Source organism: Bicyclus anynana, chromosome 13 (assembly GCF_947172395.1).
Source record: "Bicyclus anynana chromosome 13, ilBicAnyn1.1, whole genome shotgun sequence".
Taxonomy (NCBI): Eukaryota; Metazoa; Arthropoda; class Insecta; order Lepidoptera; family Nymphalidae; genus Bicyclus; species Bicyclus anynana.
This window is the reverse complement of record NC_069095.1, coordinates 4,988,660-5,010,503: the sequence shown is the minus strand read 5'-3', so window position 1 is coordinate 5,010,503 and position 21,844 is coordinate 4,988,660. Positions and strand designations below refer to the sequence as shown.

General features: G+C 36.4%; 1 protein-coding gene across 1 annotated transcript in view; it reads right to left on the bottom strand.

The window, feature by feature from the left end:
- The window catches only part of LOC112046215 (protein couch potato), a 300,195-nt gene extending 278,706 nt beyond the window's left edge, over positions 1-21,489 (bottom strand). Inside the window, exons 1-2 of the mRNA XM_024082787.2 lie at positions 21,304-21,489; positions 5,624-6,368 (exon numbers count right to left, since the gene is read on the bottom strand). Coding sequence (XP_023938555.1) covers positions 5,624-5,683 — 60 coding nt within the window. The 5' untranslated portion in view covers positions 5,684-6,368; positions 21,304-21,489. The remainder of the gene's footprint in view (positions 1-5,623; positions 6,369-21,303) is intronic.
- Between the last annotated feature and the right edge of the window lie 355 nt (positions 21,490-21,844).

Here is a 21,844-nt window from a genome sequence, read left to right as displayed (position 1 = left end):
TCAAATTTGACCAGTAGTTCCGGAGATTAGCGCGTTCAATCAAACAAACAAACTCTTCATTAGATTAGCTTGAAAATAATTGTACGAGAAGATATTGTCTAGTCAATTGTTATTGTTATGTCATTGAAATTACGAATGTTAAATTATTCCGTCTTGTTAAGTACCTAACAAAATTAAATTAGTTCTTTATTATTCACGCCTACAGAATGACATCAAAATCTTCATGATGTATTTGTAAATAGCAACTTTTTATACTTACCGTCCCAAATAGAACATCTAACTCGCCTACATATTGTATTCGCATGTATATTTTAAGCTCATACTTTTAATTTATATTATCATATACCCTCTAGAAATACATGTAGGCTCCTATAACTCTCGTATACTTTAGAATCCATCACCCATTTCAAGTTCTATAAATTCAAGTCTAACGATATTAGTAGTAAGTAGGTAGATAGGTATAGTTTTTATAACTAGACAGTATTCATCATCATCATCATCATCATCATCATCATCATCATCATCATCATCATCATCATCATCATCATCATCATCATCATCATCATCATCATCATCATCATCATCATCATCATCATCATCATTAACAGCCGATGGACGTCCATTGCTGGCCATAGGCCTCTTGCATGGACCTCCAAGCACAACGATCTCGAGCCGCCAGCATCCAGCAGTTTCCTGCAATTCGCTTGATGTCCTCGGTCCAACTAGTGGGGGGTCGACCGACACTGCGCTTTCCGGGCTTTTATGGGCATTACCTTGCTAACTAGACAGTGAGAGTATTTAATTAACCCCATCTCTGTAACGATAACATAAATAAATATAGAGACGAATTCGAAAGTCACACTGTCGAGTTATAAAAAACCTTCACCAATCTAGAACAATTAAAAGCACATGCTTCTGTTATGATTTCTTATACAGCTCTCATCTCAAGCTTTACAATGTAAAGTCCATCTAGAGCAAATCCGTGAAAGTAGCAGTAATCATGGCAAACACTCATGTTATAACGAGGCCACAATTTCGACTCTTCAAATGCACGCGGTCATTTTCCATACAGCTATAATTGAAGTATTCACCCAGTTGGAAAGTTGCCTCACATCACTAGTACCTACCGATACCAACCACGGTACACTATCATTATAAATACGCTCTTCTAGTTTATTTATCTTGCTTCAAAACTTGCGGAGCGCTAAACACGATGGATAGAATGCTATGGATAAGGCTGTTGCTTACATAATGCGGCGGGAAATTCTCAGTATTTGTAACAGACATTGTAAGTACTAAAATTTAAATTATGTCGAGTTTGAGTACTATTTAATAATAGGCGTCTACTGACTCGTATCCTACGGTCGCACGAATATTGGTAAAATAATAAATACGTTTAATCCGATGCATAATTATGTGGACGGATATCTTGAAACGGATAGAGCATATAGATTGACCTACGTGCGAACTTTTTATGCCTAGATATTAATTTAAAACCTTTTAGTACACATTGTTTAATTTAGGATTCATTAGGATCGTGTAATGCAAGTCGTCCGGGGTGAAATACTGATATATTTATTTTTGCGGCTTGCACGCTGCTTGCATTGCTGTATTCTGGTTTGAAGAGCATGGTTGACGGTGAAATTATAGACACACGAGGTTTACCACTCTGACTAGAGATTTGCTTGTTGTCAACGATTACTATTGAAAAAAGTAGCGGTCTACAAAAACGATACAATTCTACTAATTCACATCGCCTCGCTACTCACACATCTCTCATAGAAAATCAGTTTAACTCAGCGTCTAGCTTACTGAACACAAGTTGTTTGAAACAAACGTGAACAATACACGAACAGAGCTCGCATACCGAATACAGCACGCAAGGATAGTCAATGTAAGTTAATATTAATAAAGGAATATCCCCGAGTGCCACAAGTTAGTGCAGGCTACGTAGCCGCCCGAATGATTGCTTCTCTCTATGTGTACAAAAAAAGTAGCAGTCTACAAAAACGATACTATTCTACTAATTCACATCGCCTCGCTACTCACACATCTCTCATAGAAAATCAGTTTAACTCAGCATCTAGCTCACTGAATACAAGTTGTTTGAAACAAACGTGAACAATACACGAACAGAGCTCGCATACCGAATACAGCACGCAAGGATAGTCAATGTAAGTTAATATTAATAAAGGAATATCCCCGAGTGCCACAAGTTAGCGCAGGCTACGTAGCCGCCCGAATGATTGCTCCTCCGCTATGTGTACAAAGGGTCTTGCCCATAATCCTTCCCCTTTGCTTAGTGCATGAGCTCACATCAAAGCGAGCCGCATCAATGCAAACTTCCAAACACGCTGGACTAGCTGGCTACATAATAATTTACAAGTCAATTAACGTTTTCATGTTTTACTTCAGATGTTATGTTTTTGAAGTCTGCAACGTTTAGTTTTATGTCCTTGGCTGCTCCGGCTTAAACGTTTATGAGTTCATTAACAAGCAGATTAATATTATATAGATTAATAGCGTGTTGTGGGTACAACACGCTATTAATCTATATAATATTAATCTTAAATTAAATTAAATTGTTAAATTGTTAATATTAATACTTAAATTGTTGTGCGTTTTTAAAAATAAAAAAAAATACCGATCGATTTGAGAACCTCCTCCTTTTTGAAGTCGTTTAAAAATAGTAACTGTAAGTAAATAAATTATTGACTTTTAAATTGAGTAGTATAATATTTTTTTTTATTTATAAGTATAGCATTTTGACACGGCATTATACTTGGATGTGAACTAAGTACGCTCGCGTACTTAAACAAATCATAAAAAACGCGTAAAACCCTATTAGAATTTATGTACATTTTCCATTTCACATTCTTACAAAAAATCAATTAATACAATGCGCTGGCTCCGTTTCGAATGTTTGAGTTTGAGCATTTTTACTACTAAGTTAGTTTTACAACATATATTATTGCTGTCACAAATTCCAGTTACGTTTTCATGGCGTTCTTCGCATGGCGAAATCCAAAACAATACAATATAAAAGCAATCAATTTATAAAGCTCTCCGGTCGGGAGGGCAGAGCGCAGCAAACGACATCCACTCTATTTGTCTCGCTAACACAACCACTGCCCACTTCTCGCCGGCACACGTTGCTGTGAGAAATTTATCGCTATTTCTTTAAGCCTTCGCTTTGCTTTTCGTATTACGTTACACAAACGCGAATTTTATTACGCTCGAACAACAATTAAGACCACTTTTCGCAGGCTGCATAAAACGACGAGTTTCTCGATTCGATACGTAGTCTGGGGGCACGGCAGTGCCCTACCAAGTCGAATATACGAAAATAAATTTCACATAAAGTTACATTTACGTACTTAGCTGTAGGGGAATTATACATATTGAAGATTCGAGCCTGTATTACGAAAACTAGCGGACGCCCGCGACTTCGTCACTTTCAACCTTTCTTTCAAACTTTCAACCCCTGTTTTATCCCCTTGGGGGCAGAATTGATCTAATTGATTCTTAGCGGATGCCTACGTCATAACATCTACCTTGCTAAATTTCAGCCAGATCCGTCCAGTGGTTTGGGTTGAGAGATCACTATGTCTGTCACCTTTGAGTTTTATATATTTAGATTACTGACAAGGTAAATACTGGTATCTGAATTTAAAATCTAAACTGCATACTAACTAACTGCATCTAAGTACCGAAGCACAGTTATTTTAAAATCACAGACAGATTCTGCAGTTTTATTCATATGTATTGATAATACTTATGTCATCAACCCATATTCGGCTCACTGCTGAGCTCGAGTCTCCTCTCAGAATGAGAGGGGTTAGGCCAATAGTCTACCACGCTGGCCCAATGCGGATTGGCAGACTTCACACACGCAGAGAATTAAGATAATTCTCTGGTATGCAGGTTTCCTCACGATGTTTTCCTTCACCGATTGAGACACGTGATATTTAATTTCTTAAAATGCACATAACTGAAAAGTTGGAGGTGCATGTCCCGGACCGGATTCGAACCCACACCCTCCGGAATCGGAGGCAGAGGTCATATCCACTGGGCTATCACGGCTCAATACAATACTTATGTATGTACAAGAAATTAAATATCACGTGTCTCAAACGGTGAAGGAAAGCATCGTGAGGAAACCTGCACACAAAAGAATTTTCTTAATTCTCTGCGTGTGTGAAGTCTGCCAATCTGCATTGGGCCAGCGTGGTGAAAAATTGGCCTAACCCCTCTCATTCTGAGAGGAGACTCGAGCTCAGCACTGAGCCGAATATGGGTTGATAACGACGATGTATGTACTTATGTGTAACTCGTCCAACTATCGAAAGCATTTTTTGAAGTCGAATAAAGTAAGATATTATAAAAGTTACCTTAGTTGTTAACTTATTGTTGTCACCGTACTAGTAGCCAGTTGTGGCAAGTATTGAGAAAATCATTTATCGGAGGCAAATTATTACAACGCTGCGAACCATACAGCTTAAGGTGCTGATAGACTTGAGCATACACTTGTAATAAGCATTCGTGCGAATGTTACATCACAGAAAATACGAGAACATTTTAGCGAACATTCTAGCGAGCAGATTTACTTGGGAGCTTTTTGCCGAGCCAAGCTTCTGTCATCGTTCCCACTGATGAGTATAAATGCAGCACGCGACCGTCTAGTCTGACATCTTCATGAAGAATATCTTTGACGAGCATCGAACAGAGCGTTCGCTAGAATTCTCAAGATGTTCGTAGCAATATTTGGCTAGGCTCGGCTCGTTGTTCTGTTCGACAAATATAAAAACTGCGAATGCTCGTCGTACTGTTACAAGTGAGCCTTTAAACGCCAGCGGAGTCGCGGAGGAAAATTTTCTCTTATTGTGTTAGTGAACGCCTATTGTGTACCGGAACATTTCCTCTATTGTAATGGCTATCGGGCCGCACCTCTAAGTAATACTTAACTATTGTTCGATGACAAATCGCCTGAGTGATATATTAAATCTTACTTAAGAGAACCAAGAACGAAATGCTTGATTCCGTTTTTGTTATTCGGTCTTTCGGAATAATTTTCATTCAAGTCTTTATCTCAAAAAAACTCATTTACCTATATTTAAAAACTGAACACTGAATTAGCCAAAACTAAAAGCGGGTTGACTTATTTGGACTACAAAGAGAGGGGAAAAAGTGAATCATAAAATTTACAGTTACAGTGGAAATATCAAAAAAATTAATTACTTGGGTATTTTTACTAGAATGGGAACGTTCGTTTTATTACGTCCGTCAGTGCTTTAAAAATTACTTCTTTATTGAAAACATGACTATGCCCGCATAATCATCTAACATTGTGTTTAAAAAAAACACATCGCGTCATTTTACAAAAAGTGGCATTAATACAATAACAGAAAGTATTAACGTTATTTTAACGAAAATCCGTTATTTACGTTATTTCGTTGAAATAATCATGTTAGATGATCGTGAAATCAAAAAGTCGCTGCCACATAATGTAACGCGGCGTAGTCAACGACATTTCGTTGAAATAACTATGGATTTCAACGACGTTTCAGTATTCGGACATTACTCTGAAATATAGAGTGGCTACAATTGTAAATAGTGAACGTACCTCTTCCTCAGTGGTGGCGGTGTTGACGGAGTCCATGCTCTGGCACAGCGCGAGCTCCATGTTCTTGTGCTGCGGAGACGCGGCCCGCGGCGACGGCTGCTGTGGAGGCACCAGCGCGCCTTGTGTCGCTGCTGCTTGTTGCGTACCCACACCCGCTGCTGGGCTCTGGAGACCCTGAGCCTGGAGACTCTGAGCTTGGAGACTCTGGGCTTGCAGACTCTGCTGCGCCGCTTGTAAGCTCTGCGCCTGCAGGTTCTGCAGCGACTGGTGCGCCAGATTCAACTGGTGCTGCTGCACTATGCTCTGCTGCACTATACTCTGCTGCACTTTGATGTGCTGGTGTACAGCGAGCTGGTGTATCGGGTGGAGGGGCGAGGGGGCGGGGTACGGGGGGGAGAGACGCTGTCGCTTCACTTGGGCACTCTGAAGCGCTTCGTGCAGCCTCTTCACCGGGAGTGGGCTCTGGCCGAGGTTATCCACGGCTGTGTCGGGGCGTGCTGGCCGAGTCGCGCGACTCCGGCGAGCACTGACACTGGCTGCGACAGGCGACTAGACGACGACGCGACTAGCGCGCGCGACGCGACTGCTTCTGCTTATTGGCTCCAACGGCGCGACACACGCCCGTTGCTACACCAATTAAACTACAAATGCTACGCGCCAACAGTTTCTTTTGTTAACTTTAGCGCTCAAGCACTTCTGTTCTGTTCTCATTCGGGCTAGTTGATGCTCTGCTTGTAAACCGATCCTGGAAAAGAAAAACACGTATGAGCTTTTAAAAGTAACCTATAATGGTGAAACGGAATCGAACAAAAGGCGGCCCGATGTGAATGAATAGACGTGTATGGCGGTTCCCAGCGATAATTCAAATACCTACTTCCCATTTTTTCAAAGTCCAATTAGCAGAAGCCTCTCACAACCCTCTATCGATAAATCTGAAACTCTCTGATGTAGGTATTTTATCGGGGCTTTGGTTGGTAAAGCCTAGGTATATAAGTAAGTACATATTATCTCGTCATTAAGTAATAAAAATTATTATTATTTATCATGAATTTTGTACAGAGGCTTCTATTAATTATTATAAAACAAATGCGCGTCCCCCGCGTCTGTCTGCGATAAACTCAAAAATTACCGAAGAGATTTTCATGCAGTTTTCAGAAATGGATAGTGAGGGAGGTAGGTATTATAATTTGTCAAAGATTTATGTATGGTTAAAATATGAAAACAGTTGAAAAATTAAACCGCCTAGGAGTTTTCATCGAAAGCTCTACCTAATTCCTTTACAATACTGCAACATTTAATGGACGGTGAGATATTTTTCTCCACGTTATAATTTCACGTAATTCCATCTTTTAAGGATTCTTCTAATTATTTTTTAAAAATAACCGTCCAAGTGCGCGTCAGGCCACGCGCAACGAAGGGTTCCGGCTCAATAGATTAAGTTAGCACTCTAATTAGATTTACTACTAGAAGTATTAAATGTTGTTGTGTTTCTAACTAATAAAATATCCCGAAGCCTACACAATAATTACCAATTGGTCTTCACAAATCGTATTAAATTCCTAATTGCGAACATTCCAATTATAGCCAGCAGCGGATCTAAATATAGTCAATGGATCTTTATCAAGATAAATATACGTAATAATCTCGTAATAAAAGAGACCGATAGTGTTATTGAAATTCACGAATGGCGTCACGTTGAAATAGATCATAAGGTTAAGATAAGGTTAAGGATAGGGTTCTATTTCGTACTGGAGCGGGTATTCTGAAATGTCAAACAGAACCGATTGCACACACGTGGGTGTCTGCGACCATTTAGATTGTTAGTCATCGCAATAAACACCTAGAATCATCTAAATTAAAGTAGGCTGGTGACGTCACGGGGAATAATTTACGCCACTAATGAGTAGACAATTACGTGTTCAGGTTTCAAATTCTTTAAATATTAAAAGAAGATTCTTACTGTCAATACTTAAATATGTAAAAATTATTATAGCAACTGTACCTATCTCATTTTTCTGGACAGAAGTACCGCACGCGTGTCATATAATAGCCACATCACAAAATTCAAACGTGTGGATAAAACTTTTGACTTGGTTCCAAGCGGTTGTAGCCGATACAGACCAGACCGGGCCAAAATACTGACATTAGTCACAAAAACTGACACAAAGTCAAAAAGAGTAACATCAGCCATAAAGACTGACATTACCAACAACCACTGACATTAGTCACAAAGACTGACATAAACTCAAAAAAACTGACAGTAATCACAAAGACTGATATTAGTTACAAAGACTGACATTAATCACGAAGACTGACATTAGTCAAAAAGACTTATAATAGTCAAAAAATAGCCTAAAACAACTTTTCAGCTAGCCTTAAATACCTACCCAAAAATTAGGTGTGATACCATACCAAATTACAGACGTAAATTGTGTAGTTATCTCTAATAATGTAGTTAAAGTGTAACATGAATTCAACTTGTAATTGTTCCAGTGCCAATCACGTGTTAGCACATTAGTTACAAGGCCACGTTTTTGCTTTTATAACGTGACTAAGCCCGAGAGCAAAAAAATGCTGAGAATTCTACAAAGAATACTTGCCAGGTACAAGTAGGTATTACATACACCGCGCAGATTAATGCTAGCCACCCACAAACCGATATACCCACATGCCTGCAACGCTGCCGGCATGACACCCGGTAAAACTCATCGTGTGTTGATCGTGATTTTTGCTTCAAGTCGAACTGACATGCCAGCATGTGGGTACATCGGACAGTTAGTGGCTAGCATATTTTGCATCGAGATTTTAATAATATCTTGTATTATTTACAGAAGCTGCAAATTAAAGGAAACTTATTCGTATGCATTTACTTGTATTGTTAAGTGTTAATAATAAAATCCATGCTGATATTTGAGAAGCGAACATGAGTTTGTTTGTATGTTTGTTACGCTTTCGCATTCTAACACTCAACAGAATCATTCTTAAATTTAGCATACGAAAGTTTGTATGGATGTTTGGATGTATGTTTGGATGTTTGTTACTCTATAACGCCGCTACTACTGAAGCGATTTAGCTGAAATTTGGAATGAAAATAGATTTTACTCTGGATTAACACATAGACTACTTTTTATCCCGAATAAGTCCATGGTTTCCCAAGATTTGCGAAAAGTGATGATTTTGATGATATTAATGTTTCTTACTCTTTCACACCTCAACTATTGAACCGAATTAGCTGAAATTTGGTATTAAGATATAATATAGCCTGGATTAACACATAGGCCACTTTTTATCCCGGAAAAAGTCATGGTTTCCGAGGGATTTGTGTAAAACTAAATTCCACGCGGACGAAGTCGCAGGCGTTCGCTAGTTGTACTATAAAGTTTAAAGTTAATTATTAAATTACGATGTGACTTCACCCAGCCTTAGACTTAAATTGAAACAGTACCTACTGCCAATTGCTGTATTCGTGGGACGTAACGCGAAAAATTGTACCTACGTAAGTAATTACCTACTTTTAATTAGCTACCGAATCCAAAAATATTTTCAAACACGTATAAAGATATAAAAAAAAATATATATTCTAGATATAAAAAAAAAATTGTTTCAATGACATACAATGTAATTTAATATCGTAATTCCAGCATACTTTTAAATCGATTACCAAACTCTACGTCTTAGGTCTCTAACATAGCTTGATCTCGACTGTTTTTGTGTTTCTTTTTCTGTACCTATAGTAGATTAATCAACAACAACAAGCTGCCATCCAGATATCAAGAGGAAAGCCACATCCTCTAATAGAACTTCACCTCGCAGACAATACATGGAATAAAGCACCGATGATGATGATGATGAAAACGATGATGATATCGATGATGATGATAATGAAGATGATAGTAACGATAATGATGATACCGTTGATGATGAAGAAATCAACTTAAGTTCGGAACACAACAACGCTTCATGTGAGTAGCGATCTACTTATTCTATTACTTTATTGATTCCTCAGCCATTCTGAGAATTCATCAATTCAGATTCAGCAATGCTGATTCAGAAGCATAGCCTCACCGAGTTTAGTATAAGTAAATAATCCAACTCAGATTTTTTCAATTACAATCTAAAACAGCGCGTAGCTGCGTTAGTAATAAAATTTTATGTGGTGTGTAATATGCCGCGTAATGAGCCGTATGAAGAAAGATTTAAGTAGTAATTTGAAAACTGACGAATTAACACACAACATTCTACACGTCTTTTAGAAGCTTAAGTATTTCCTCATCATTATAAGCCCTTTTTTTAAGAAATTAAATATCACGTGTCTCTAACGGTGAAGGAAAACATCGTGAGGAAACCTGCATACCAGAGAATTTTCTTAATTCTCTGCGTGTGTGAAGTCTGCCAATACGCATTGAGCCAGCGTGGTGGACTAAGGCCTAATCAATCTCATTCTGAGAGGAGACTCGAGCTCAGCAGTGAGTCGAATATGGGTTGATAACGATGATAAGCCCTTTTTTAATGCAATTAACTAGACGTACAACCCATTATATCGCCAGCATTGGCTCCGTCCATACAGTAATTTAAGCTTAATTTAAATTAAACAATAATTTAAAGTCAATTGGAAATCAGAAAAAGTATAAGTAAAATGTTTAAAGGAACCAAATTAGAATACTTCTCTTGCTAATAATTTGTTTGTCGAGTGTTAAAGCAAATCCAACGCGTTTATTGCCAATCATAATATGATTACGTGTACATACATACATAACAGCATAGGATTTGTGTCTAATTTGGCATTAAACACAACAACAATTACGAATTAATCGCCCATTAATACAATTAACATATTAATCGTAATAGAGAAATGCGTCATATATGAATTAAGGGGTCATACAATACGCCATTGAGCTTATTTGGGCTCAATTAGAATTTACTTGTTCTCTACCTCGTCATGTTAACCTTAAATATCAGTACTGCAGGCTAATTCACTATCTTTGACGTATTTGCTAGTTGACATATACGAAATTTATATTCTATGTAACAAATATCATGCGGTGCCTACTGGTGGATATCATACAGTAGGTAGATGACATTTCTTAATCGATTTGATGTTTACTTTAATACGTTGATAATAAAGACCAAAATAGTGAATAGGCCTGCTGATAACATAGTCTATAGTGTTTTTCAGAAAGCATGGGTACGGTGACAATTCGTTTAACTCTTGAAAGTTTGCCGCGATTCACGATATTAGTACGTATTATGAACGTCATAAGGCAACTGTAACTGCAACAACTATTAAAGGCATTGGCTAATTCTCATTCTCCCAACCCAACAATCGTGATTCTATTTCATCTATTTTTGGTAATTTGTTACAATTATTCATCCCACTAGATTATGATTGATTTATCCCTGTTTTGTTTTTTTTTATAAACGTTTGAAATGTTTGGTTTAAATCGAAATATCAAAGTAAACAAGTTTGAACAAGAAACCTAATCTATGCACAAAAATAAATTACTAATCAAACTTTACAAGCCAACATTAATTTGAACGACGAAAGATTTCGTATCCGATGCCATAGAAAATCAGCCGAAGGAAACTTAGCAAACTATTGCACAAAAGAACAAGATTCCCTTGCTCGACAAACTTGATACAATCGCGTAAAAAATACAACGGATGATATTTTCCTAACCGCTGAATACTTTAAGCCCAGACTGTATTTATGCTGCGGCGAAGTCGGTAAATAAGTCCGGACCAACTTTTCCAGTTCTCATCTATTATAAGTCCCTGGGGATCCTTAACTTCGTCGACGCTTTGATATGTTATAGAGCTGTAAACAAACGCTGCTTCGTATTTTCTGCTAAGAAAAATTATCTTGAATGAAATAAAATGTTTACTATCTATAAAGGCACCGCGAGATTAGGTCCCAATTTTGTTACGTCTGTGGACAGGACCGTGTTGTTTCTCGAAAAAATTGCCCTTTTATCGACTTCCTTGACAATATTTAGTTTATGGCGTGACATAAAACGCCATAATATTTATGTCACAAAAATATATCCTTGGGATAATTTGACAAAACCCGTGAAAAAATAAACATAACCTCAAAACATTAGTAAACTATGGATTATAATTTTAGACACTTCTTTAAAAACTTATGTCTGATTCATCTTACTTTCTAGGCATTAAGAGAACATCACTACCTAGAAAGGAAGGAGCTCACGGGTGAGATCTTTGTTTTATTTAAAACTAAAACCAAAAGGTATAAAAAATACAACTTTTTGGAGTAGCTTGAACTGAATACTCCATATTGTACAGTAGAAATTCCGAAGTCCAATAACTACGATACGTAGAGATAATCAATTTAATTACCAATCTGGTTTTGGTGTAGTTAAATACCAATAAGTATGATTTAGTATTAAATAAATAAATGGCAAAAACCATATTATTAAAGAATATAGCTTTAAGAAAGCATATAAATTAGAACAAAAATATTATTTGCACTGTAGATAACGTTGCTCATAAAGGTAGAAGCCCCTTCGATGCAGGTTTACAAATAAGTCGATTAACGTGTCGCCAACCCGCTTCTGAATTCATTGGATTATATATAAAACTATTCACAATAAAATCAACGTTCATGTTAGAACTAGACTGTATTAATTAGCATAACGCTTGTGATTTTGCTCACTTATTAAACCCTCGACGCAAAAAGGATGATTATAAAATTGAAGTTATTTGTGTCAAACATACATTAAACAAGTGAACCGATTATGCTGTGGTGTTTTTGTTTAAAAGCTCAAATGATGTTTCTTAGCAGTCAACGACTCAAATCAATATTGCGAATCATGCCTGCCTGCATGTTAATGCCAGGCTCAATGAAACACAGCTTTAATTCGTGAAAACGGCTTATTCTTGAAAACGTATGACGTGTTGACGGTTAAGGGCTTCGCATAAAAATCGTAGGATCTATAGACTGTCAATCAGTTACATTTACTGTCATCACACACGTTTCGTCCTTTATTTAATCTTAATTAATATTTATAAGTAACAAATAAATAATATTGATGCGCGTCGTTGACATTAGTTATATGATATCCAATAAAAGAGAAACTCAGAATCCGACTAGGTATATCGGGATTTTTTCTGTTCGATTGATAGAGTTTCTGACATGTTAGTCTGTGTCCTAGCAAAAACATGAGTATGGATTGTAGAATTTTTTAAAGTTCATGTAAGTAAAATAATTTTAAGGAATAAGTAATAAATAAACAGATTTCGGGGGTACATAGGTACGCACGCCGTCCTTACAACAAGTTTAATTCCAAAACTATGAGGTTGGGCACAAAGAAATAGTTTCGCGGGGTTGTTAGGAGTTATTTTGAAGATGAATAGGCAAAGGGTTCGCTACTCCCTCACGAATTTCTCAGCAAAATGCTTCTATGATTTGATTTCGGAGTAGGTATTTTATGTTCCTGCTTTTGTACAAAGGTTTTAATACCGATGTTGTGTATAACAAAAGCATTGATGTAGGCAGATGATGCAATATGTTGTAATATATCGGTGTTATTTGTTGCTTTAAATTATAAAAATACTTAAACTAAAATTTTTTAATAATAACTTATTAAAAAACTTAAGTATTTCATTTATGTTCATTGTTCAATAGCCGGTCAGATTAAAACGATAAGGATCATGTAGATCTTGTCCGATATCAGGAAACAGTTGCCTTACAAAGTAGAGGAAGATTTGACTTTTGTCTAACTAACTAGAAAATAAATAAAGAAAAATCTATTTAGAATACACATCATACAAAAGAGAGAGAGAGAGAGAAAAAAAAACAATAATTAAAATAGGTTACAACTATCATGATATGATCCGTAAACGGTCTCTATTCAGCAAATTAACTGACTTTTTTTCATACGTGTTACAAGTTCCTCAATTACAGGTGGTATTATTGTAGAGGGGAGGTATCGGTGTTGGTATAAATACTCGTAAGAGGGCATTTCATGGCATGTCATGTCTTGAGCTCAGTTGTTTGTTAAGCAGCGTAGACACCGTCACGCTGCCAGTTGCTTTAGTGATTTTGTGTAATAATTGATAATGTTTTGTATTGTAATTACTATTTATCATAAATTGTTTAGTGTGGGCATGGAGAACATCTCGTGCAGGGAAGGTGTTGATGCATTCTAAAGGGGTCCCTTAAACCTACTCAGAAGGTCACTAGTCCTAGGACCTGCTTGAGGTGTTTCCTCTACCACAAAATAATGGTACAATCACTGTCGCTGTTACCCGTCACATACGCTAACAAACGGAAAATGCTGGCTCAATATCCCAGGGTAGACCCTAAAGACTCAACCAAGCAACTGGGCCAGTAAAGCAATTGACATGTAGGTAAAATAAGAGTTCGTCAGTATAATGGAACATCATTCGATAAATGTAGCTCACTAACTAACCCATTCAATTAACTGCACCGTAACGTTGGCAATTGAAACATTCGCGTAATGAATGTGCCACTGAATAGACGAAATAAACCATCAGCAATATGACTCGACTCCATCAAAACAATGCAATGTGTACAGAATAGACCGGGCTTTTTTATATTTTGATGCACGACTTTACATGCGATTTGAGAGGCCTACTTGTTTTAGTTGTTGAAATGAGTTGAAATATTACAAGGACTATTTCAGAGGTTTTTTATTAATTATTCATAGCCAAAACTGATCAAATGTGAGTTGGACTCGTCTCGTACTTCGTATTATATATATTATTATTGCAAAATCTTCTTTCTCTGCCCTTATCTTTCAAAGTTTCCTTATTTTATAGCAATTGAATTTTGTACCTAAGTAATTAGGATCAGCAAACAGCCCAAAGTATATATAAGTATGTGTAGTCCCGTCGTGACCACGATCCATGCAACTGGGTCGAAATATCGACAATAAAAATCTCGTCGTTTTATCGTGGTATGTACCCGTTTAAATAACATTCATAGCCCAAAGTATGTTTCCATTTTTCATCATCATTATATAACACGGATTTTTAATCTTAATTAATAGCACAAACAAAAACTTCACGACATATTTCGTTAAGCCACCGATGGCTAACTAAATGAAAATGTCGAGTAGGTACTTAATAGAGAAAAACCAATGAACCCCAAAGACTCTTTCGCTATAATATAGTACGAATATTGGTAAACACAAAATTTATATTTACAGGTCAACTCCCAATCTAGCTAAACCCTCGAAACTGGAAACTGATAATATGTCTCGGGGGAAATTCTGGAATATTGTGAAAGTGTGTGTAACCCACACTACTATTCTACGTGAAGACTTAACTTCATATTATATCCCTTTCTTAAAAGGGAGTTGACTCCTTACAGTGATTCCCTTTGCTCAATAGTGCGACATTAATAGGTTTGTACTTGATGATATTAAGTTACAAATGATCATAATAGTATTACGTCTAAGTACAAACTTAGTGTTGTTAACTTGGCGTAGTCACTGTGCCATATCTGGAGGGTTATTCTGTAACGATGTTTTGTATAACTCGGAAATGAGAGTTTCTATTTCAAATCTATCTCTCTCTAGCAGTATGTCTAGCATAATACTATAGAAAGAGAAAGATAAAGGTCAATTTGGAACTCTTGCGAGGTATTCAAAACATCGTTACAGGATATCCCTCCAGTTGTTTCGAAAATTATCGTTAATTTATCTTAAATTACAAAACCAGCTTAAAACTCTAAAACAACAGCTTAGAGGCTGGAGTAAATTCCGAGATGTTACAAAATTATGCTTCAGAAGCTTTCGTTTATCAGCAAAAATAAGAAATGTCTCACCTACGGCTAGCAATTTTCAAAAAGATGAATATTGATATACTCAACGTTCCCACTAATACAGCGAGTCTAGAATGGACTATAAATGACTGTTTGTTGTAAGCAAAGAGTGCACGAACCAAAGAAATTAACTTTCTCCGTAGCTAATTACGAAAACACCCAGGGGCATTAGCGCTTTTACGGAATTTCGTCATTCTGCGTGTTCGGACTAATTCCAAGAGAAATGAACCTTTGTTAGTTTCGGTCCCATATTCATAGTGCTCGCTCCGCAAATTGAATCTAATTGCCACAACGAAGTGTTGAATCAGGCCAGCCGCCGCAGCTTCGCTGGCCTAAATTGCGCCTATTTACCCACTTAGGATGAGCACACCCACAGTCCACCTGATAGCGGAATGAGTTACCATGACTCGATCATCAAAATCAAATAAAAAAAATTATTAAGTAAGTACAGTCATCATCATTCGCTTCGCGCTTCCTTTATTCGCCCTTTCACTATTTGTTTATTCCTTTATTCGCAGTTAAGAATACCTTTATTCGCGGATCTAAACGGGATTTGTGAAAAACTGAATTCCACGCGGATGAAGTCGCGGGCGTCCGCTAGTCAGTAATAAGCTACGTAGCAATCCCTGCATTCTATCAAGATACAGCGCAGTGACATCGTTCGTTTCCATAGCAACGTTGGAGACATTTTAATTTTAGCATCTAATAAACATAATATTCAAATTCGAATAAGACATGTTATAGGCGAACAGTTCGACAACGAGTGTAAAATAGCGGAATCGCACCCCTGGACACCATCGAAATCAATTAAATTAAAATTTACATTTTGAGAAGGTCCACCAACTTTATCAGTTATGTGCATTTTAATAAATTAAATATCACGTTTGTCAAATGGTGAAGGTAAACATCGTGAGAAAACCTGCATACCAGAGAATTTTCTTAATTCTCTGCGTGAGTGTAGTCTGCCAATCCGCATTGGGCTGGCGTGGTGGACTATTGGCCTAACCCCTCTCATTCTGAGAGGAGACTGGAGCTCAGCAGTGAGCCGAATATGAGTCAATGATGATGATTTTGAGAAGATAGGCAAATACAACGCAACGATATCGAATAATCTAATGTTTCTAAAGAAAATAGACTCAAAGTCAGTGACTGTACAAAATGCGTGGTAAAAGTGTAACAATTAATTTCGAAACTGTAAAACAACAGCGGACCATTGCATTGCACTACTGTAAAAGAGGTCGCGCCGCAGAAAGCGTGACAAAGCAATATTTTTTTATTGCAAATCAATGCTATCCGAACGTACACCGGAACACACCAAACAAATTGCTTGTCGGCGAAAATCCTATTGCACCAATTTGGTAAATACCTATCTTTATGTACACAACATGGACGTGTTACGAACATTAGATATTAAATTCATATTGAAAATACAACCTGGCCTGGATGGTAAGGTGAAGAATAATTTTCCAAATTTAAAAAATAGGAGGACATATAAAAGGATTTCACAACAAACATGGCTCATCATCTTTTTAAAATATATTGTAAGTAAATTAATCCAAAGAAAACCCCTTGTGACGTGACATGTAGCAGCGAAACTATAAATATTTATAACACAAAACATTATTGCACAGAATCAACAAAACGACTGGCAGCGTGACGGTGTTCGCACTGCCTAACAAACAACTGACCTCGAGTCATCAAATACTCTCTTATTTATACCAACACTGATAGCTTTCCTCTACAAAAACGTAAATAGTGAATGTTAATACCTACTACCCGCAATCGAGGAACCTGTAACATCCCCACAACCTCACACACTTTACCTCTCTATAATATTAGTAACCTATAGATAGATTGCGAGCAGATGTCTATCTCATAAGAGACGGTGATACAGAGATAAGATTAGATTACAATTAACTTGAAATAATTTATTTTACTTTGTTTTAGCCGATCTGGAGCATCTATTACTTTTACTTGTTTTAACTTTTGTAAAATTATTTTAGAGTTAAATCATCATTTAAAACCTAACTAACTAACAACCACAAGTTTATTGGAGCAATAACAAATTATCACCGTAATCCGTAACAAAACACCCACATCTGTAGCATCGTATAAAATACAATGACGTACAATAAAAGTTATCAAATTCGTCACATACGCTACAAACTTCGTATGGTCCAAGTGTTGGTGCAATTAAAACTGACGATTTATTGCCCTAACAAATTGCTTCATACAAAAAAGTTATCAAGACACACCTTGGGTACACCGCATACATCAAAATGTCATGCATGGAGCAAAATATCAAGCGCAATTAATTTAACAAGCTAACTATTAGTCGCTCTCACGGACAGTCAGTTGCGGTCTTGTCATGACGTGACGCAACCGCGCCGACACAATGGGGCCTTGGTACAAGAGACTATTCCGAATGGACTCGCTACAGTAATTACTGCAACAGAAGAGCGGATTGACAACAACAACAAAAAAAGCACTATAATAACAGTCATACACGTACCAGTAGATGTACGAAATGAGAACGTGTGTACACTTTGTACAAAACATGCTAAATTATGATAAATGAAACTCAACGGGTCATTTTAGAGACTGCAATGCGTCATGTTGGAGTAGAATACGCCTTAATTATTTGCTTCACTTTTCTCTTTAGTATTTACTTAGCGAAATTAAAATGCATTAAACAAATTTGAGTCCGTCGGAATTTTGTTCGCTGAATAGAATATTTTCAGACATGTTTTCATTTTACATTTGAAACTTCGTCCATCTTCATTAATAGTTCGTTTTTGTTGGGAACGAATAGTAGATGATACAATGCGAAAGTGATTTACCTAGACCGAGATGTGAAATGCACTTAACTACTCGTATGTGTACAACTCTAGACTTTCGATTAACGCCGACCGAGAAAAAACGATAGCAACATTCAGTTGCATTGTATACAACTACGCACAATCGTACAAGCTTACTAATAAGGCTGTAATGGTACTCGCTACGTACCTGTAATTAGTCTAAACAGTATTTTGAATACATTCTCTGAATAAATGAAAGTAAGAATTACGAGTAACTTAAAGCGTAATAGGTCCTTATTATTTCTATGTTAAAATAGAAAAGTCTCATGAAACATTTTATGAAAAGAATCATATTTTACAAGTAAAGTCGCTATAATTAATGCATCTTATACAAACTTATCAAATTGTACAAACTATCAAGTTTATGATCATAAACCAAACGAAGCTGATTTAAGAGTTTGGTACCTACCTAATATTCGAAATTAGAGAAAGGATTCTACTCAATACAAACATAATTTATGACAATAAACTATGAACCAATTCAGGCAGTAAAAGATCAACAGTATTTATTAAAAACTGTAAAACTAATTTAACGACGTAAAACAAACAAATGTTTTAAATATTTCATCAATATTAGTCAGGCAATAGGTGCTTTCAATTGTTCCAATCTCTCTAGGCGAGCTAAATTACAAATGCCCGTCATAGATGACATGTTCATTGTTCATCTAATTCGATTAACCTCTCCTAATGTCGGCAAGTAGTTAAATTTGATGACGCCACGGACATTCTTAAGGTCGTATTTATTCATTGACATCAATTAAATTAAGTGTCGAGGGTCTACAGTTTGGGATTAAATGATTTTGAAACTAGATTAGTGGCTATTTTCCAATTGATTTATTTAGCTCTACCATCAGTTTTTTATTGTTAACGTTTTCTATTTAAAATGTTGGGTCACTTCTATTGTTTTAACTCAACTTTTGAAGTCGTTCAAATCTAGAGATACTTCTACAAACTTCATGAAATATAATATTAAATCCTGTTAGATTGTGTCCATCTCCACTCTAGCCAGTTCTTGGTAACTATTTAAATGGTACCTTTCCAATTAGATCTATTCAATTCATCTAAAAATTTTAACGTTTTCTATTTAAAATGTTGGGTCACTTCTATTGTTTTAACTCAACTTTTGAAGTCGTTCAAATCTAGAGATACTTCTACAAATTTCATGAAATATAATATTAAATCCTGTTAGATTGTGTCCATCTCCACTCTAGCCAGTTCTTGGTAACTATTTAAATGGTACCTTTCCAATTAGATCTATTCAATTCATCTAAAAATTTTAACGTTTTCTATTTAAAATGTTGGGTCACTTCTATTGTTTTAACTCAACTTTTAAAGTTGTTCAAATCTAGAGATACTTCTACAAACTTCATGAAATATAATATTTAATCCTGTTAGATTGTGTCCATCTCCACTCTAGCCAGTTCTCGGCAACTATTTAAATAAATAAATAAATAAATAAATAAATAAATAAATAAATAAATAAATAAATAAATAAATAAATAAATAAATAAATAAATAAATAAATAAATAAATATAAATAAATAAATATTTTGATTACAGACAGCTCATGCTTAGCTTTTTTCTCTTTCCTAAGCACTAAAATTATATACACATTTTTTCTTTTGTGCAATAAATATGATTGTGTCCATCTCCACTCTAGCCAGTTCTTGGCAACTATTTAAATGGTACCTATCCAATTAGATCTATTGACTTAATTCATCTACATCTACTGCCTTAACATCAATTTTTGATGACAGACAGCTCACGCTTAGCTTTTTTCTCTTTCCTAAGCACTAAAATTATATCTACATTTTTCATTTTGTGCAATAAATATGATTGTGTCCATCTCCACTCTAACCAGTTCTTGGCAACTATTTAAATGGTACCTATCCAATAAGATCTATTGACTCAATTCATCAACATCTACTGCTTTATAAATTTAGTATAACATCGATTTTTGATTACAGACAGCTTATGCTTATGACTTTTTTCTCTTTCTTAAATTAAAGCACAAATTACATTTATATTTTTTTCTTTCGTGCAATAAAGTATATAAAAATACAGATCGTTAACCGATAATTAGAAAATATTCTCCCACTAGCTTAGGAATTGCTTGATTACTAAAAAACGAAAACGGCCTCTTCAAGAATTTCCTAATAATATATCCCATCCCTAATAATAATTCCCTCTATCGTCAATAGACGATAGAGGGAATCATTATTAGGGAATTTAAAAGTTTTATCTAGGATCTTTCAAAGTAAATAAACTTCTTCGTTATTTACACATCAACTCAATTTCTTCAGCTACAAAAAGTTCATGTACATATAATAGATTGAGGATTACTATTTTCTTGCACCTCGCATAAGAAAAGTATGCTCTACTGTGCAAGTTTCGACTAACATAAAAATTAAAAGCCTCATCGAATGAGTTTTTGCTGGTTTTCTCGTTTGTTATGGAACACTTCCAGCATAAGACCCAATTTTGGTAGAAGTAGTTATATAAGTCTCCTAAGATTACTTGGCCCTGAACTTGCTTTATTTCCGGTCTCACGGTAATATATTTTCTTAACTTTAAAACTGAGTAGTAATGTCTATTCTATAATTTTACTTAATTTTTTACGATTAAAAAAGTCATGATGTTTAATTCTAACTCTATCGTCTATTTACGTATATTATAAAGGTTTCAGTTATTGACAAAGTAACCAATTTCTTGTTTAAAACTATTGCCACAATGCCAACATACAACATAGTAGATATCAACATCCTAGTTTGTTATGCTTAACTAAGCGGCGCGAACAATTAACGGTTCAGAAATTAGTTCTCTGTAAAAGAGTTGCATGTTCACCGAGCTCTACATGCCGGCTTTGTGAGCTTGTATTTTATAGGGCTTTCTGTACATTTTTAGGGTTTAATAAAAAAAATAATAACAGTAAAACTAAATCCCGCCAATAAGTTTCCCCTTTTTGTACATCGCACATCGGGCCGCCTTTTTCCAACTGTTACTTGTATCTCCATTACCTAGAAAACAACAGCACATCTCACTAGCACACACACTGCTCTCGCCGGAAAACGCACATGCACAATTTTCCGAACACCAGTTACGGACACCGTGTCGGTCGCGACAGAGCAAAGGGCGGCACGTGCAAGCGCTGCCTCTGCGCGCGATAGACTGACGACTCTCAGGCGGGCCCACGCGCGAGCGGGACGCGCGGCGGGCGTGCCGGTACTCTGCGCGCGCATAACACTTCTCACTCTCACCCCTCGGCTCCACATATAGTCATCTCTTCCCGGCACGCGCGAGCACACCTTTCGTTCCCGAGACAGGTGTTCCCATCTATGTGTGCGTCTAGATATGGAAGGCTTCGTATGTTTGCGCGCTTCCTGCGACGGATCGTTTTTTATGCCCGGCAGAAATTATAAAAAGTAAATGGAGGGAAAATTAAATAAAACGTTTACAATGAAGCGTTTTCCTGTGCTCTTTGAATGATTCAGTGTGCGCTATTTTTCAGGTTGGGCTTTCACTCGGCCGGCGGTGTCGGTGTCGGAGTCGGTGCTATGC